The sequence below is a fragment of the Lycorma delicatula genome, chromosome 8 (genome assembly GCF_047948215.1).
Source record: "Lycorma delicatula isolate Av1 chromosome 8, ASM4794821v1, whole genome shotgun sequence".
In the NCBI taxonomy this organism is placed as follows: Eukaryota; Metazoa; Arthropoda; class Insecta; order Hemiptera; family Fulgoridae; genus Lycorma; species Lycorma delicatula.
The window spans coordinates 80,843,284-80,863,896 of NC_134462.1; the positions used below are offsets into that span (position 1 = coordinate 80,843,284).

Below are 20,613 nucleotides of genomic sequence, written 5' to 3' on the forward strand. Positions count from 1 at the left end.
GCTTCCATTGCAGACTTGCAGTCGTACTATTGCAGAAAATCATATAACAAAAAATGTGTCTTAGAGCACAAAATCAACAAACAAAATCTAATGTTTTGCTAGACATGATGTTATGCGCTCTGATTGGTGTTTTGTCACGTGACCACCAGGCTTTATTTTTACTTATTTATCTCTTGAAAATATTAAATAATCTCAAATAAATTAACAAATTAGATTCATTTTCAATATTTTTAGATTAAGATCAATGGTAGAAAATAAAATTCTATCAGGTTTTTCGTTACTGTCATCTAGTCTACTATGAGAACATTCTAATTGTTGGAATTTAACATTAAACTTGAATTATACGTATTTAAAATGCAAAAAGCCTGAGTCAAAATTAAAGAAAATAAAACTATAGAGAGGAGGAAGGTAACAGAAATGGTAAAAAAATATATAGTAAATTATTATTATACAATAATAATTATTTTCAATAAATAGAATGTTTAAGTATAATAATTTACTTACTTATTGTCACTTGTGGCCTATTTTAAAAATTATATAAACCTTTGTGAAGTATAGTATTAGTAGTGTACGATGAAGATCAATTTTAAATGACGATGTAACTAAATCGTTTACATGGCAAGTTTTTAATGGAGAAAGCAGTGCTGTAGACACATATACGATTTTAAACATGAGATTACCTGAAGCGTTTTCAATTTTTTTTTATTAAAAAGCTATATGGTTTAGAGAAGAATTTGCCAAATTACACATTGTATTTGGAATGCAGTGAAGATGTGTGGTTGCTTATACATTTTTACACATCCTGAAAATATTTACTCTCCTTTACAACACGTTTAGACAATAGATCTATTTGTTAAAGGTGGTTGGTACAAAGGATGATTAACCTTGTGTTGTGCACAAACTCTCAATTGTATAGACAGTTTCATAAAGGGATAACAGCAGAGTATAATGTTCAAAGGAAAATTAATATGGCAAAGAATGAAAAAGGTAGTAGTCAGTTTTTTTAACCTTTATCCTCTGCCACACTAAATTCTATAAAATTCTAAAATAAAAAAGAATAATAATCTTGTTATGTTATCACGTAGAATTTATATTCTAATTTTTTTATCATTTTGATTTTGTTATAATTCATGTTTTGCTTTTATTTATTTATAAATTGAATTTGTAATTTTTTTATTATACTAATTATCAATAGGCATGATAAAAATGTATTAAGCTACCACTTCTAGATGACAGTTCTCACCTAGTCTAATGGATGTATTAAAATCATACATACTATTATTATTATAAGTACTGTATACATTTATAAAATAACAGTCTGATCATGAAAAAACTGTTTTTATCATATCATAGATCCACTAAACTCTGGCACATAATTCAGGGTCCTCATAATTTCTGTAAGCTCTCAATTTCGCAATATAATTCCTTTTTCAAATAATTATCATCTTTCAAGCCAAAAAAGCAGTACTTTCAAAATAAATTCAACAAACTTTATTTATAGATACTTTAATTTATTTCCTGCTTTGCCTAATTGAGTCTTAAATTTCACACTTTTTCAACCAAACCCTTCCTTCTAGCATATGTACACTAAAAAATTAAAATCTGGCACTGCATTTAGATACAGGGTTTGAAGGTCTCTAGTAAAAAAAACGAATCGCTTTACTAGCAAAATTTGATTTCCAGAACTTGAACAAGATTTGAAAACCACTTGCTCAGTTAACTTAAGTTTGTGAACCTCTTGGGCTGTACAATCACACAACATTAAGTTGGTCTTTAAATAAAGCCAAAGATTGATCATATATACATTTTAATTTCAATATACCAATATTTTTTTAGATATTTAAGTGTAAAAGGCTAAATTGCTTATATGCCATTTAAGATAAAATATTAGGTAGATCAGATTGGCTTTTATTTCATACAGTTACTGAAAATATTCTGTTAAGTTTTATATAAACACAGAATATTATGTTAAAAAAAAACTTCTAACTCACTTCTAACAAAAATATATGGAAAATAATCCTGACAAAAAAAAAATTATTTTTAAATTAGTTTATAAACAATCAGATATTAAATTCATACACTTTTGCAACTGCAAAAATGAATATTTTCAATCAGTTTACAAAAATCCAATACCTTACTAAAGCTATTCATTGTGTTAATTTACAAACACATTACACTAGGTGACCAGCAACAATTCTGTAAATTAAAAATCTTTTAATTACCTTTTTACCTCCCATTAATATTATATGCAAAATTAAATTATGGACAGATTTCTCATAAATTCACCATTGTAACTTTAAATTCACAGATCAATTACGGACGTTTATTCCAAAATTTCTATTACTATTATTAAGACAAACATGTTATAGCCTACTTGAAGATACAAAAAATGTAACGCATGAGGCATTTGCTAGTAACTTTTCAAATATAAAATATATTGAATATATATTTGAGTTAAGATAATTCAAACTCAGAACATAAAGTAATGTGGAATTTCCTCAAAATCAAAAATATATTTTGCAATGATGAATCAAATGTTATAACAAAAGTAATGGTATTATAAATCCACAAAAACTAATTACTTCTGACCTCAATTCAGGTAAGTCAGTAAGCTCATGTATATTTTAAAGAATATACAATAAATCATAATCACAAACAGACGAACAGCTAAAACAGTTTATTTGGTATTGCTGCAATACAAAATGTTTCAATTTATTCAGCATTTCTGAATGCTGAACTAATTATTAATATTGCTTGACACTATTTTTTAGGTTTGTCACAAGTAACTATTCTATAAACAACAAATATATTAACTGTAGTTCTACTAAACAAAGTTGTTTATCAGAATTCAATAAGATCCTAGGTTCTAACATCTAATTCTGAAATGGAAGAAATTTTTAAGCAACTGAGGAAAATAAGAAAAGCTAATATCTTACATAGGCAATTCCAACTTTGTATGATTATAAATTTCTCTCATCAATTTATCATAATATAAATTACATCTAGTTCATAAAGTAATCAAATAGATAAACACACGAAGTTAAAAAAAATGCACGGGCACGGAGGCCCACTATCACATTACATCGAAACCAAAATAAATAAAAACGATTAAGTAAAATTTTACCATACCTCAAACTGGTCAAGGAAAGCACCAACTCCAACATATCCTCTATTCTTTTTTTCATGAGGTAGCTTAGCAGCTGGAGGTAAAAATGGTATAGGATCTCGAGGGGCAAATAATGCCAACAAATTGGGGGGCAAAAACTGAGTCATTGTTATTAGCAATAGTAACAGTCAAAGCCAAGAAATCTATTACTTCATCATAATAGCTCATAAAAATCGTAACTATTCACATAAAACAAAAATCTAGTATTCACGCACAAAAACTCTAATCGCAAATTAACTATAGATAGACGCCATTGCAACCATAAGTAACATCAATATGATACATGTATACCACGACAACAAAATTGAACATAGTTAGAAAATGTTTTGTTTTTTATTCTTGCTTACAAAAATATCGATTTGATAAGCTGAATACACTAAAGCCTATATATAAATATACTCAAACACATTAAATAGATAATAAAAAGAATAATTATATACAATGATTCAATATTCAAAACCTTGATTTTTACGGTAAATTAATATAACATATATAAATTTTAATGTCGTATTAGATGTATTATGTTGCTTATTATTAAAACCATAAAACGATTTTTAAAAGCAACATATTATCGAATCAACTCCAACAGATGAAATAAATGCCTCCGGACATATAAACTGCTCTGAGCAGACGTGTATTAATATGTGCACGTGTCACAAATGATGTGTTAACACAATTACTTAAATGACGAATTAAGTTAGAATTATGAAGTGGTTTGAGTAGAAGTCAATTTCAGTTTTCTTGTTTTCATTATTCTGAATTCTTCTTAAAAAGATAATGTAGATTTAAAAAGTGATGCCGGTATATGAATACCTTTTATCGTTCTGATTTATTAGAATTTGGATAAGATATTTATATTTGTTATGAACGGAGTATTTGAAGTAGAACATTTTGTTTCAACAAATATTTTTTCTCAATAATGAAATTTTGAAAAGAAATCTAAGTTAAAGTAACAGAATTTACTTATAATATCTTTGTAAAAATTTAAAAAAATTAAGACGATCGTAAAAATTTAGTTTCGGGTTTTACCAACAGATGGCGTATCCCATTTATGTTTCGGATTTCATTCACGCCACATCATCATAAGTTCATTTCCCATTTAGATTCACTGGAGAGGGATGGTGTGTTTACGTTGTATTGGTTTTTAAAATTTTCCAAAATCTTTAGATTAATTATTTAGGCATACCAAAACTTAGGTAACATTACGTCCTTTAATCGTAAGACGTCTTTGACGTCACGTTGTTTGACTCCGACCTTTTGAGATTTATCTGTATGGCCTCAGCATGAGTGGATCCACTAAAGTCGGGATTGTGAAACAGGTGAATATTATTAATTTGTTTAGTGGTTTGTTATTTTATTATGTAATTTATAATTTTTAAATTCTGTAAAATGAAGGTTTTCAAGTAGTTGTTACTCCGTAATCAAAATTTTACATTGAAATTTATCTTTTTAATAATTACATTTGTTAGTACAAAATGTTGCACATGGTACAGATTTCTCTTGTAATTTGACCCTAATAAATAATCGTTTAAATTAAAAAATCGTTTAGAAATTTAATTATCTTACTTTACTTAGTTGCTAGTGTAAGGCTTATTTTTTATTTTCTAGTTAATAAATTATTTAGAATGTAGAAAAAATTGTAAGATTTGTTACTTTTGTTTGAACATAACAGATGGAAATTAAAAAGTTAACTTAAAATATTTTTAATTTTCAGAAGCTGAATGAAGTCATATGTTCAAACAGTTTATTTCCATTTTATACGTCGTTTAAAGTTTAATTTTTGTTAAATAGGTTATGACCGACTTGTTTAAAAAAAAAATCGCTATTTTTAAGAAACGTGGTAGAATTTTATTGTTAAGTTTCGTGAAGTTTTACTTTAATAATGTTTTTTTATTTTGTGATTAATTTACTTTCTCCCGTAATTTGTGAATCCATATTTCGTCAATATGTTTACGGATACTAAAAGTTTTGTTTGTAAAATATTGTTCTTAATTTAAGATATTAAATTAAGCACAAATAATGAGTTTAAAATGTTAATCACAGAAAACATGTTTTATTTTGAGTAGTTTTTTGTATTTAAAATTGTTTCTTTATCTTTTAATGTTGAAAATAGGGCCGTGAAGGCTTTAATTTAAATGATTATTTATGAGGATGTACAACTTTTTATGGTGTTTTCTTATCACTTAAAATGTAATGCATCATTTTTATAACATCATGAAAAAAATCTTCTCAATCACTTCGTGTTGAGTATTTGTCTAATTGAAGTAAAGTTATAACTTTTAAAAACATCAAGATTTTGAATTAGATTATTTAATACTTTCACTCCAGCCACTTAAGTTGCCCTTCCCATTTACTGTATTAGTTAAAATAATTGATTTTTTCAGAATTACAGTCTATGTTGTAGATGAAAGGTGAATGTGTAATAATAAAATATGCATCAAAATAAAGATGAATAATTGATATACCAGTTTTATTAAAAGTACCAAAACCCAGTCCTGTTGATGGTATTTATGATAGTAATATCATAAATCTAATTTACAAATGTAAATTTTTATGTATTTTAATTATTTACAAACAGATGTTTCTTTACTATAAATAATAAATACTTCATATTTATTAAGAATGTCTATAGTAACTGGTATAAATATATATTAAATTGTATTCATTTTTAATCTAATTCTCTAAATCTTATGTATTCAAAAACTTGTCAATAAGAAACATTCTAAGTTTGTCTAAAAACTAGATTCAGTAAGAACATAAGTTTTATAAATCCTGTAAAATTTATCATAAATTTTCTGTAAATTTTATATTTTTAACTGCAATAAAAGTTAAAATTGGTCATTTAATTGAAAACATGTTAAACATTAAAAGTAAATGTTTAAAAAAAGTATCAGTTACTTAATTATTCATTTTAGTTGTAATTTGCAAAAATATGTCAATTTTTGTAATAAAATTAAATATTTTGATAAAGTTAAAAAGAACGAAAATATTGATAAATAAAAAAAAAAAATTACTGGATTTCCATTGTCGTAGTATTATATTTGATTGATCAGTACCAAAATGGTTGTAAACTTTTGTCTTTTGTTATAATATTTAAATGATTGTTTATACTTAAATTTGTTATTTTCAAAGTTATTAGTTATATTAGAATGAGTGCCTACGTAATTGATAAAGTAATTTGTTAATAAGTAAACACTGACGACAGATATACGGTATAGGGAACCTATTATTAAAAAAATAAAAATGTGTATGGTTGGTTTATTTGTTAGACCAAATATAATTCAGTTATTACTGAGCCCATTATTTAAACAGAAACCAGTTTTAATTAATTAATTACAAAGTAAAATTTAAATAGATTTCTCTTTTTAAGTACTCAGTATTGTTTATTTAAATTTTTTATGTGCAGACTTCTCCAAAATTAACCCAGTTTTGTTTCTTGGAAGCATGTATTATTTTTTATGCAGGTGCATTTAATAGAATGTTAAGTCCATTAAATTGTGCTGCTCTACCATTGAAAAGCACAATTTAATTAGACTAAACTGTGCTTGTAAATAATGAATTACGATTGCTATTCAGAATTTGTAAAATGTTTATTTTTTTATCAATGTTTATTTTAAAAACTGCAACTAATTTTGGTTCAAATTTTTTTATATTCTTGTTTCTGGGAATAGTAGTTAATAAATAGTTGTAAAAAAAAAATTTCTAATTATTATAAAAATATTTACTGATAATAAATGTTCGCTCCACTCAAGTGTTGGCTTAAATGCTAAGTAATAATTTCACTTTATCCTTTGTTAAAATCTTAGTAACAAAGAAATTTATTGTGTAATTATTGATTATCTCTCATATTTTAACTTTGATGTGGTTAAATTTATATCTTAAAATGGAACATAAAAATATTTTTTCAAATAGTTATTGGGATTAAATTATTTGAAAATTAATTAAAAATTATATCTAGGCCAATGTTCCTTTATTATCTTCGAGTTTCTGTTTGATTATACCATGAATTTATTTTTGTAATTATGATATATTTATGTTGCAATAAGAAGCATGTATAAATAAATGTCTTTTGCAGGTGGTATCTGGTGATACTATTATTGTCCGGGGACAACCACGTAATGGACCTCCTCCAGAAGCTACTTTAATCCTCTCCAACATATCTGCCCCAAAATTAGCAAAAAGACCCACAGGGTATGTATTTTTTCTTAAATTTTAATAGAAATAAATAGTTGAGCATTTGAATTTATAAAAACAGAGAATACTCTTAAGAAAGTGTTAATTTTCAGACTTATCAAATAAGATGTTAAAAAAAATTAATAAATTTTTGCTGTAATATGATGTTTTTTTATTCAAAATATATGTTACGGGGTTTTTCCTTTATGAAAGTAGCCTTTTTTTAAGCAAGTCATAATGGTGATGATACAAGATTATTATTGACATACTCCAATAAATTTATATTTTTTGTAAAAAAATCATACTATCTCCACAATGGTGTGTTATTGTGTTTGCCTTTTGGGTCAAAATATTGTACAACATTTTAGAGCAAATTTGTTATATCTTCAAATGTTTTCAAAGGAAAAAGTCAGCAGGTGTTACTCCTGAGATCTCAAAAACGGTTAAATCTCGAATTAACAAGCATATCATTTCAGACTTAAAGGAGTAAATTTTTTTCACATTTTCTTTGTTAAGCCATAATGTTCCACATCAACAAGCCAGGCCCATCAAAATTTTTGGCTTCATAAGAAATACTTTCAACCTGTTCACCATAGAACTTGCTGTATAGTTAACATCATTATTGTCAAAGAAAGCCGTATTGACTAGTACATTTCATACCTCAAGTACTTTAAATGCATCACAGCCATAAGAAGACTAGGATGGATAATGTAAAACATCAAATTAATGTATCTCTTTTGTGGAGAAACAATATTAAAAATAATTTTATAGGGGATATCTCCTTTTCTGTGTTAACAGTTTGTGTATATCAGTCTACAGTATTATTGTCATCTGATTAAGTACACTTTTATGTTTTCCTTCTTTTTTTGTTTTTCTTATTTATTATTAATCTTATGAAATATCTATAGCATCTTAACTTTTTAAAGAAAATTGAATTATGATTTTATAAAGAATTACTGGATGAAAACCTGGGTTTTTATGAGTAAAGTATTTTGCAATGTAAATTGTACGTTTGACCATAATTTTTAGAGATATAGCAAATACATATACTTAAACACTTAATTGTAAAATATGTATAATTTTCTGTAGCTTATAAATGAGATATAGAGAGCATGCCTAAGTAAAGAACATGTGTTACTCAGAACTAGATTTCTATGATATGTAAAGATTCAAAAAGGAGGTTTAATTAGTGGTTGTAATTGTTTGCTAAAAGAATGTAGTACAAATCAAACTTTTAATAAATATTGAGTTTCTTATTACAATTAGGTTAATAAAAGCTTACGTATGGATATCCCCAACACTTAGAAAAGAAGATATAATTTTCTGTATTTATCACCTTATGCTCTGAAGCACTAAGCATTGAGGTCAAACTGTAGTATATAACCTACTTAAACATGCTCTGTAAATGTTGAAATTGAGAGACATTTCTGTTGACTATATGTTGAACTTATTTTAATTAAAGTAAATTTTAGGATTTACGTTTCTTTTTACCACTGTTTTCTGAAGTATGTAGTACAGTTACATTCTGCAAATTTTTACTTTACACTATTGTAAAGGTTAATTTTGAGGAACTTGACAACATTATCTAAAACCTTTTTACTCTTGTACAATTTTAATTGATAAAATAGAAAAATCCTCATAAATTGGTTTATAACAAAGCAACCTTTTTAAGAGTTTTATACTTAAAAACTTCATTTCAATAACTGTTTTGTCATAACTTTTCAGTTGGACTTACAGACAAAAATATACACAGAAAAGAAGTAATGCTGTGCCAATCAGTTGAATATTATAATTAGTGAATATTAAGATATGACCAATATATATGCATTTTTTTTCCACTGTACCTAACAGTCTTAATTGGTGGACAAGTTGGCTTTGTAATCTGAGTGTTTACTGTTTGCATTTTAGTTGGGTTAAAATTTTTTCATTTCTCCTTCTATTTTTTATAAAAGATAAAGGTTTAGATTGAGTAGATGAAGGCAACTTCATCTCCGTTTTTAATTTTGAAATGAAGTAGTTCTACCTTTTAATATTTATATTTATTGAACTTAAAACTTGTAAGTTTAATTGGTTGACACTACTGAGGTTGCTACGGATTTACATTGTGCAAATCCGTAGGATTTTTTTTTTTGTGTAGCAATACTTTTTAAATGTTGTAATCAGCTGTAAAATTTTGCTTAATTGCTTATTGAATGCCAGAAAGAAAATGGGAAATTTTTTTTTAAATATTTGGGACTGGTGGTTTGAATTAATGTTTTAGAAAATATTAATTCCTGTTCTTAATCTCTTTTCACAAACTTGTCACCATGTTTCTTTGATAAAAATTAAGAAAATTCCACAAAATTGTTTTAAAACAAAAACTCAGTTGAAATGTTTTATATTTCTTTTTTTTTTAATGAGTTATTTTTCTTGGATTTAATTGATTGATTTAGAATAATTCTTTATTATATACTATATAAATAAATTATTCTGATCATTATAATTCATTACATGGATCATGTCAGGGGTGGGTAATAGCTTCAATGCAAAACTCTGATATCTTAAGTGATTTACTATGTTTTAAATCTTCATAAAAGAAGAATTCAATAACTTAATCTTGGGTTGATTACAGACATTTTAAAATACGATATCGATGTTGTATCTGCAGTAACTTAGTTTATACTGACTTCATTTCCCTTACATATAACTGTCAGGTACAAGGTGAAAAGATAAAGATGCTACGATTTGCTGATGATATAGTAATTCTAGCCGAGAGTAAAAAGGATTTAGAAGAAACAATGAACGGCATAGATGAAGTCCTACGCAAAAACTATCGCATGAAAATAAACAAGAACAAAACAAAAGTAATGAAATGTAGTAGAAATAACAAAGATGGACCACTGAATGTGAAAATAGGAGGAGAAAAGATTATGGAGGTAGAAGAATTTTGTTATTTGGGAAGTAAAATTACTAAAGATGGACGAAGCAGGAGCGATATAAAATGCCGAATAGTACAAGCTAAACGAGCCTTCAGTAAGAAATATAATTTGTTTACATCAAAAATGAATTTAAATGTCAGGAAAAGATTTTTGAAAGTGTATGTTTGGAGTGTCGCTTTATATGGAAGTGAAACTTGGACAATCGGAGTATCTGAGAAGAAAAGATTAGAAGCTTTTGAAATGTGGTGCTATAGGAGAATGTTAAAAATCAGATGGGTGGATAAAGTGACAAATGAAGAGGTATTGCGGCAAATAGATGAAGAAAGTAGCATTTGGAAAAATATAGTTAAAAGAAGAGACAGACTTATAGGCCACATACTAAGGCATCCTGGAATAGTCGCTTTAATATTGGAAGGACAGGTAGAAGGGAAAAATTGTGTAGGCAGGCCACGTTTGGAGTATGTAAAACAAATTGTTGGGGATGTAGGATGTAGAGGGTATACTGAAATGAAACGACTAGCACTAGATAGGGAATCTTGGAGAGCTGCATCAAACCAGTCAAATGACTGAAGACAAAAAAAAAAAAAAAATAACTGTCAGAAGGTATATGTTAATAAATGAGATTGTCAATGTTATTTTCCTTTTATGAAAGTATCTTAAAATACCCGTATAATTTTTATAAATTTATGATAATTTGTTACTGAAAATATTTATTATTTTATTTATTTTAGCAATGATGAAACTAAAGATGATGAACCGTATGCATGGGAAGCAAGAGAATTTCTTAGAAAGAAATTAATTGGTGAAAATGTTAGTTTTACTTCTGAAAAACCACAAAATGCCACAAGGGAATATAATTACGTGTATTTTGGAAAAGGTATTTTTGATAGTTTCATTTATATATAAATTTTTCATTTTACATTAAACAAATTAATTTTAATACTTGAAATTTAAATATTTTAATGAATTTACTTTGGTTTTTTTTATGATCAGGGCAAGTTTTGTAAATACTGTGCTGTTTTCTCTAATGCAGTGCTATTAATTTCTGCTTGCTTGCACATGTGCATGTATGTATGCTAGAGAGAAATTATACAAAGTAACATATTCTTTTTAAATAAATTTTCATAATTACTGTAAGGATATTTATACATTTTTAGTCGTGCCTATTTTGAACAGCTGTGAAAGTAGAACAACTATTGATCCTTCTTCATTAATATGTAACTTCTTTCTCTAATAATTTCAACCTGCCTGCCAACCTCCTTTCTTTTTCTCTTTTCCATTTTAATCCCCTTGATCGTACTTTTTATATCCTCCCAATTTGTCATTTTACTTTCATCAGATATTTCCTCTCCTATTATCTTTAACACCTACCAAATTTCATTTCATTTTATACATATAGACATTGTTTGATCTAATTCCTTTATTTTTTCATCATACGTTTCCTAATTAGATGAATAAAAGAGAGTAGGAAAATGACTAGAGTAATTCTGTTTGAAAGATGTAGAGACCAAATAACTAACCTTGAAATGAAAAACTATGACAAAAACTGTCGTAAGTATGTAAAACAATGAAAAATAGTATTAGAATAGTATAATATAGTCTGTGGATCCAAATCATATTATATGTATGGTAAATGCAAAGAATATGATTACGAAGTGTGAAAAGTATATTTTAAGATTTTTAAATAAATATTTGTGTTGTAGTATTTACATATAAATAAGAAACTGCTCCGTTTTTATGACGTGATAATGCAGACAAATAAAATAGAACAAAAGTGGTATAATTTGTTTATGGTTAGGAAGTAACAAATAAATTAAATAAAGTAATAAATAAAATATGTTGTATGTATTTGTATTGATAAAGGTATTTTATGTATTATCAGATAAAAATAATAAATAAATAATTATGCATGTTTATTTTTTTGTTTATAATTTAAAAAAGAAAAGTCTAAATCATTCACTGAAGCGTAATTATGTAACTAGTAGAGCAGAGACTTAGGTGATTACGCTGGAGTAAGTAAAAAAATGTTGTAGCTGTGAAATGGATTTTCTTCAATAGAGCTGTAAAGTTCTTGTTTAGAGCAAATGCATAAGATAAAAAAGGGATGTTATTGAAAAGTTCAAGCAAGATGAGATAAAAAGCCAATTAACTAAAATTTATGGAAACCAGTGGCCTAATAAATTATAGATACAGAGTCCATGTAGAATGAATGAGAGATCCTCTAGAAGTTGAATGATGGATGTTATTGAAACAGTACAGATAAATAACCTGAGCATTGATGGCAAATCTTTGTCTAAGAAACAAAGATTTTTTGCAGTTAGCTTGTGATAGACAGTAATGATTCTGCAAAAAACTTACTGTGCATGTTGTCGTACTGCAAATAGTTGTATTACATGCTAAATTTTTATAGTGAATGTAAACATTTAACATTTTTATCAGGTTTGTAGTTTTTCTTCAGCGACTTTTTTTGTACTTGTTTACTCCTCTTTTGAAAAATGTCTTAATAAATTTATTTGGGTATTAAAGTTTTAAAATAGAGAATGTGTCCCCCCCCCCCAAAAAAAAAAATATATATATAAAAAACTTGTTTGATGAAGTAGCTACTATCACTATTGAAGGAATTATTTATTAGTCCATTGGGTAATTATTAAAATTAATTATTCTATTGTAGCTGCATTACTATAAATTATTTGTTTATAATGAATTGATATAAAATACTTATATTTGTTTTGTTAGATGAAGAAAATATTAATGAAACTCTTGTAAAAGAAGGACTTGTTACTGCACGTGGATCACCATTAAGAGACTTGGAAGAACATGCCAAAACTGCTGGAAAAGGAAAATATAATAAAGCATCAAAAGATGAGGTAATCATTTTATAATAATAGAATGAATTATCTGCTACCTGAAAGTTCTCACCAGGAGGTGTTACAAACTCCCATATGAATAAACCCATCTGTATCAGTGAAACAGAGCAATAAGGATTTAATGTTACTCTTGATTTGATAGGCTTTCTTTTACCAAAGTGAAGATAGGTCATTCTGGTGGGATAATTATTGCTTAGTTTCAGAATCATATACATAAACCCAACTTCTCTTCTCTCTGATTATCTTAGAAAGAAAATCTGGATAAGTTTGAAGCAGTTTTTTTAGTTCACTGCCGGCTGTATCTGTTCATCACTCAGCAATCATGACATGAACTTTGCTGCAATTCTTGTGACAAAATTGCTGATAGCCACACAATAATCCTGGAATGTTGTCAGTGGTTGCCTTCCATGATTGCATTTTGATCAACAATAATATTACCTGGTATAATGTCAGTAAATTGTCATCCCAAATATTCAGCTGTTTTTAAAATGTTTCAGCTATTAATATTTGTGACTGACCTGTGTGGTTAACATTGCTTGCACTAACATTTTGTACATTTGTGTGCTTTACCAAATTTAAAACAGAATTTGATAAAGGTTTTTTTCTTGTATTGGTGATTGCAAAATTGCAGTTACAAGCTATAGTGAGAGTGGAAAAACTGCCTTCCAATAACTCACATACCACTCATTAGGTCAAAACTGCTAGGCATAAAGAATGTATTACACTGTTACAAATGATGTTTGGTTGTACTAGCTCTTAATTCATTTCAGGATCATATAATAGTTCATTAGTGAATTTTAAAAAATCTTTTACTTATTCCTTTTTCCATTAGCTCTGTTAGATATTTACAAACAGATCATGTCTGTTTCTTTATAATGGATTCTTATAAGGAAATAATAACTCTCTCGGTCATTTTCTTAACTGTCATTATTAAAATTGAATACTGCTGTTGTTCTTTCCTTAAGTGCATTTACGTTAAGACTTTTAACCAAGACTGTAAAGTGCTACCAGCTTTTCTATTGATTGTTGATTATGGAGAATTTTTTAATATCGCTCACCTTAAATGTTTCCTCAAAAAATCCTAATTTCTTTCTGATATTTTTTCCACAAGAAGTGTGAAAATTGCCTCCTGTAAAAAAATTATTTTACTTCATTTTATCAAATAATTTTTCAAATCTTGAATATTATACAGCTGAAGTTTTGTCAGATTAGCTGAGATTGTGTGTTAACTGATTTATGCTAAACATTTTTGTTATTTGACTGTTTATAAATCTATTAATAAGATGACTCCATTATGTTTTTTTATTCATAAACATAATTCCTCCAAAAATTATTATTAGATTATTTAATTCAGATTAATTTGAATTATTTCATTTCTCCTTTGTTGTAACTAGTTACTGTAGTAGAATTTCTTTACAGATAATGTGTTTTCATCATCTTTAGTTAAAAAGGAAATGTAGTATATTAAATAGATATTTGCATATGCAGTGCTTCCCAGATATGCTTTATTTAAAAGAAGTTGTGATGAGATCTGTATTATATTTATAACTGCTGTTTAAGGAATGAGCTTGTGTATCAACTTTTTTTTAATTTTGTACTGAACAAAGGCTTTTTTATACTGATGAACTATTATATGTAGCTTAAAAATGTTTTTATACTTTAAATTAGTTTACAATTAAATTCATTTACAAACTGTAAATTAATCTTGTATTTGGATCCAAACACAAAAAAGCATGCTACAGTTCTGTAATAAACAGGATTAAAGTATTTTTGAATAATTAATATTTGTGTAATAGTAGAAAATGTACTTTAATTCTCAATACATGACAATAATAAATTTGCATAATACAAGATAATATTTCAAAAAAATTATATAAAAAAAGTAAAAAATCTTCTTCTAAATAGATTGTAGTTTGTAATATCAAGTAACATTATGTTAATAATCCTCTTTCTTTTATTTAATTTTATTTTTTATAGTTTATTTTATATAATTGACAATTCAGTTAAGTCAGAGATTCTCAACCTTTTTGAACCTGTGTCTCCTTAGTGTTCTCAAATTAATTCCACACACCCCAAGACAATGAATTGAAGTAAAAAGGTTCTACTATGCTGTTAGGGTTAATTAAACTTTATTATTGTTATTTATTAGGGTTAATAATGCTTTTATTATTACAGATATAAAAAGATACTAATACTTGTTTTGTTGAAAGAAGATTTTAATTAATTAAATATACTTAACAGGACTACATTACAAAGGATTGTGCTCTCACTGCAGTTAAAATTTCAGGCTACATTATTTGATTTTATTTCTTAAGAACTCAATTAATGAGAGGGCTGGTACATGTTTTCTTTCACAAGTTGTTGAATGTTTGGTTCCAACTGTGATAATGCACACCTCATCTCTTTGAAGAGCCAGTCATGCTTGGTATTTTGATCTGATACAGGTGATTCAAAGAAACGGGAAATTTTGAAAGTTGTGTTGGTAGCCGTGGGCGATTGGTACCACTTTATAAGTGGACCAGCCTCTCTAACCTAACCTGCCATTTAGTTGTCATGGATCCTTGGAGTGGTGCGCAACGTGCATTTGCTATCAAAGTGTATTACAAAAAAAATGACAGTGTGGAGGGAGTGCGTATAGAATTTTGCCGTCATTTTAATCTGGGATGACGACCGTGTTCCATCAGCACATGCAATTAAAACATGGATATCTAATTTTGAGGAAACTGGTTCGGCAATGAAAAAGAAACCTCCAGGCCGTGAGCGAACCGTTCGTACACCACAGAATGTTCAAGCTTTACAAGATGCTATCACACGAAGCCCACATCGGTCAATCTGTCTTCTCTCAGCATCTTTACAATTGCATAGTTCAAGTGTTCGAAGAATGTTAGTGAAGGACTTGCAATTCCATCCATACAAGTTGCAGATCGTCCAGGAACTGAAACCGAACGATGCAGTTGTGCGAGCACAATTCTGTAATGTAATGCTTCAGAAGATAAATGGTAACGAAGAGTTTGTTCACGAACTGTGGATGTCAGACAAAGTGAATTTCCTCCTCAGTGGATTTGTAACAAGCAAAATTTCAGATACTGGGCACAAGAAAATCGTATGTAGCTACACCAGCGTCCGTTGCACAGCCAGAAAGTGACCTTGTGGTGTGCTAAGTCATCTTACGGTGCTATAGGCCCTTATTTTTTTTAGGATGACAACGGTCTTGCGATTACAGTGACGTTGGCTCGTTACGTAGCCATCTTGAAACCTTTGTTGTGGAACAACAAAAGAGATTTCCACCAATTTTTAACAGCCTGGTTTCAACAAGATGGAGGAACATCACATACTGCACGAATATCGATGGCAGCTGTAGGCCGATTGTTTGGACAACGTGTCATTTCACAAAATGGTGACATTAGATGGCCTCCCAGATTGCCTGATCTCTCAGCTTGTGATTACTTTTTGTGCGGTCACCTTAAAAGCAAAGTGTTCCTCAGTAGACCTGCTACAACGGAAGAACTGAAGGCAAAGATCCGAGAAGCAATTGTGGAAATTGCAGTTGAGATGTTACGTCAAACCATGAACAATTTAACGAAGATACTTCGTGAGTGTTTACGTAGAAGAGGAAAAAATAAACTAAAATGTATGTATCCTAAAATGGCAACATATGTACAATTACATGAAATAAAATTCATTTTCTAAAAAAAATTTCATTAATGTTATTTAATTTTTTTAATTTCCCTTTTCTTTGAATCACCAGCTTAGTAAAGCCAAACTCACAAGATACATTGATGAAAACTGCTACAATAAACTTGCAGCTTCCGTAACAACTTGTACACAGGAAAATAGCTTAATCAAAAATGTTCAAAAGTCATGCGTGGGAATTCTACTTTTCTTTGAGAATCACATTTTAGGTCGATTGCTTGCTTCTGAAAGTAATCAGGAGGAAACCTGACCACTTCAACTTGGAACAGATTTTGTATCGAGTAAAATTTCTAGTTATCTGAAGAAAGATGTGGAAAATATTGTCTAGTTTTGGTTTTCAAGAGTACAAATGTTCTGAAATCAAATTCTTCAATTCACTTTTCAAATTTAATGAAAGATTTTGTGTGCCACCAAGATCATTAAGACGTGGGAAGGACAAAAAGTTGGGTTCTGAACTCTGAGGGCAACTTTGCCACAAAGATATTTTTTCTAAGAAACCTTTCATTGGATCATAAGACTTCAAAATGACAGTTTTCTGTCCTTGCAGTTTTAAATTTAAAAGATTGATAGATTCAGAGAAGTCTGATAAATATGCCAAGTGGTGGATACATTTCTCATTTGCAAATTGCATATACAGATGTACAGATCTTCGTCATTTGAGCTCATCAAAAAGATTTGAACTTCTGATTTTAGATGGCATAGTGTGCCATCACACAATGTGCACATTACCTTTTGAGAGCCAATGAACTTCTTGTAGTAAAGAAGAGTATGTTGATCATTGTTCAATTCGTAACATAAAGCCTCAAAAAGTCTAGTATTCAGAGCACTCGATTTAAAAATTTTACCAGTTTGGTACAAATTTCAAAACATTATTAAGTGTTTCAGGCAGATGCTTGCAAGCCATAGTTTGTTTGTGTATGATACAAAGAGAACCTGTGATATTAGGGTTCTGTTTTTTGCAAGCAACAAATCCAGAATGGCATCCTGTCATGGCTTGTGCCTTATCAGTGTGTATTTCAGCAACATTTTCCCAAGGAAGATTACTAGCTATCAAAAAAATTTAAAAAGAGCAGAAAAAACATCCTTAGATTTTGTAGTTGTCTGAAGAGTTTGGGAAAATATTTCCTTTATTTAATATGTTTCTTTCTGTCAATATATCTGCAATAAAACAACAACTGTAAGTGCTTTGAAATGTCAGTTGTTTTGTCACATAGCAGAGAAAAAATGGAGATTACTTTAACTTTAATAATCTATTAATTTTTTTTTTTTTTTTTTAATTTTGTGCCATTTCATCAATTCTTCGTTTTACTATGTCATTTGAGAGTGGTATTCTTGCAATTTTATTGCAACTTTCCTCTTCAAGTAAAGTGACTCACCAATGACATGTGGTTTTTTGCCTTTAGCTATAAACAAAGTGAGCTTGTAAGAAATTTCAGTGGCCTTTTCATTCTCCACTTGAAAATTTTCAAGTGAATCAGGTCTCATTTAAGCAAGTTTTTCTTTACATCAAGAAAACCTTGGTTTGTCTTTCAAGCTGGGATGAATACTAGTCAAGTGGCATTCTGTATGTCCTTGTCACATCATTACTTAGAACATTGTCACAAATTATACAATGAGGTAAATGATAATTGTTGTCAATGTATGTAAAGCTGAACCTTATACAGTCATCACTATATATTCGTTTCTTTGGTAATGATTTAGGTGTGTTTAACAATACTATTAATGACAGTCGCTCACCCAACAACTGGAACACAATAACAATCATCTGTTTTGTGCACTATACCTGCCACCAAGTAGTAAAATTATCCTATCATGTAGTGTTTTCTCTAGAAATACTTTTGTCTGCTTTCAACAGAGATGTAGAAGGGCATCTCTGATTGGAGTATCAGGGCAAACTATTTGGGTATAGCTCAGGATAAATAAGACATATGCCACAATGCAGTTAAGTCTAATTGTGATGAGAACTATTTGCAGAAGTCGCTTTTCTAAGACTTTGCGTGAGCAGTTTGTGTTTGTTACAACTTTTTATTGTTTGGCTAATTTATATCATCGCTACACTGAGAAAAAAATTGATCAAACCAAAAAAAAATTTTTTCAGTGTACCATACTGCATATTGAATATAGTATGTCCTTCATAATCATGATACCTCTTGTTTTCTTGAATAGCATTTTCGATTATTTCTTCATCATTTATCTGTTCTGCTGCTCCATAATTGCAAAATCTGGTTCCCCAAGTGTGATTCTAAGAATTGATTAATATTATTTATATTTGCTAATAATCACAGAAGTTAATTTCTCATTTTGTTTCCATATTTTCCTGTAATTGCTAAAATTTCTAAGTTTTTTCTTATTCAGTTTTGTAAAATTAGAATTTATAATAATAAAAGACTTTTTGAAAAAATTATGTTTTCAAGAAAAAGATGCGAGACAATAATTTACCTGCAGTATGTCCAAAACTGCTGTGTAACTGAGGAATACTATGAAGTAACGGAATTTGTTTTTCTATTTATTCTATGAGTTCAAATAATTTTTTTTAAGGACCACATCAGAGATATAAAGTGGAATGTATCCATTGAAATGCTTCAAGCTTTGATCGACAAGTACCAAGGGAAACCTGTGAAGGCTATTGTAGAGCACGTGAGGGATGGTTCAACGGTCAGATGTTTCATTCAAGATGAAAATAAAACTTTTTATTACATCACTCTAATGATTGCTGGAATTAAGGTAATTAGGATTTTTATTTATGCTAAATTTATCTCATTTTTTTTATATATATGTTTTATTATAAAACACTTTTATAACTATTCTTTAAAATATTTGTTATGTTACATATATATAAAATATATGTTTTGACAACTTTTTTTGACATAGAGGCAGCATTTCCTTTCTTGTGTTTGAGTTTTGTCGTCGATGAGTTGGAACGCCGCAATGTTCCTGTAGCCCTGCAGGCCATAGTACGTGACTACTTGTCTGATTGCATGGCTCTGTTAAAGGATGCGCACCTAGTAGTGGAAAAGTCTGTAACCAGAGGAAGCCCACAGGGCTCCGTTCTCAAACCCTTGCTGTGGAACTTGGTATTTGATGGATTTTTGGAACTGACATTACCAGAAGGGGTGACGACCCAGGCTTTTGCCGATGAATGTCTCCTGTTAGTTCATGGTAACTCACTATCGCAGCTAAAAAATCAAGTGCAGACGGCTTTGTTAACTGCAGAGGGCTGGATGGACATTCAAAATTTAATGATTTCTGTGCCCAAGACAAAGTTTATGCTTCTTAAGGGTGCAGACAAATTTTCAAACAATCATAACCCCCATATTAAGTATAAAGGCTGTGTAATCAGCCCAGTTCGAGTTCATAAGTACCTGGGTGTTTTGTTTGATGAGGAGTTGCTATTCAGCAACCACATTAGGCAAGTAGCGGCGGACGCCGTCTCTGATGCACAAGCTTAGGAGGATTGCTCGAAAGGATTATGGGCTGTTGGGATGTCATTTGTACTTGGTGTATCAAGTTGTCTTCAAAAGCATGACCTTATGCGGCGTCCATTTGGGCATATAGGTTGAAAAGTAATCGGCCATTATTCAAAATTTAAGGAGTGCCCAGTCTTAATTGTATGCACTGGTGTTTTTAAAACAACCTCCTACGAGGCTACCACTGTATTGGGAAAGCCTCTCCCAATCAATTCAGTGGTGAAAGTTCGGGCGGTCATGTGGAAATTGCAAAGAGACAGGGAGGCTGGGGTATTTGGGATGTAGTTTCGAGCTAGAACTGTGATCTCAATGCACCGGTTCTAAATTTT

At 29.1% G+C, this 20,613-nt stretch overlaps 2 protein-coding genes across 2 annotated transcripts in view; one reads left to right on the forward strand and one right to left on the reverse strand.

The window, feature by feature from the left end:
* snRNP-U1-70K (small ribonucleoprotein particle U1 subunit 70K) overlaps positions 1-3,448 on the reverse strand; it is a 53,046-nt gene extending 49,598 nt beyond the window's left edge. Inside the window, exon 1 of the mRNA XM_075374259.1 lies at positions 3,130-3,448. Within this exon, the coding sequence (XP_075230374.1) occupies positions 3,130-3,273 (144 nt within the window). The 5' untranslated portion in view covers positions 3,274-3,448. The remainder of the gene's footprint in view (positions 1-3,129) is intronic.
* Positions 3,449-4,225: 777 nt separating this feature from the next.
* The window catches only part of Tudor-SN (Staphylococcal nuclease domain-containing protein 1), a 63,883-nt gene continuing 47,495 nt past the window's right edge, over positions 4,226-20,613 (forward strand). Inside the window, exons 1-5 of the mRNA XM_075374013.1 lie at positions 4,226-4,485; positions 7,242-7,357; positions 10,989-11,134; positions 12,994-13,124; positions 19,356-19,541. Of these exons, the coding sequence (XP_075230128.1) occupies positions 4,450-4,485; positions 7,242-7,357; positions 10,989-11,134; positions 12,994-13,124; positions 19,356-19,541 (615 nt within the window). The 5' untranslated portion in view covers positions 4,226-4,449. The remainder of the gene's footprint in view (positions 4,486-7,241; positions 7,358-10,988; positions 11,135-12,993; positions 13,125-19,355; positions 19,542-20,613) is intronic.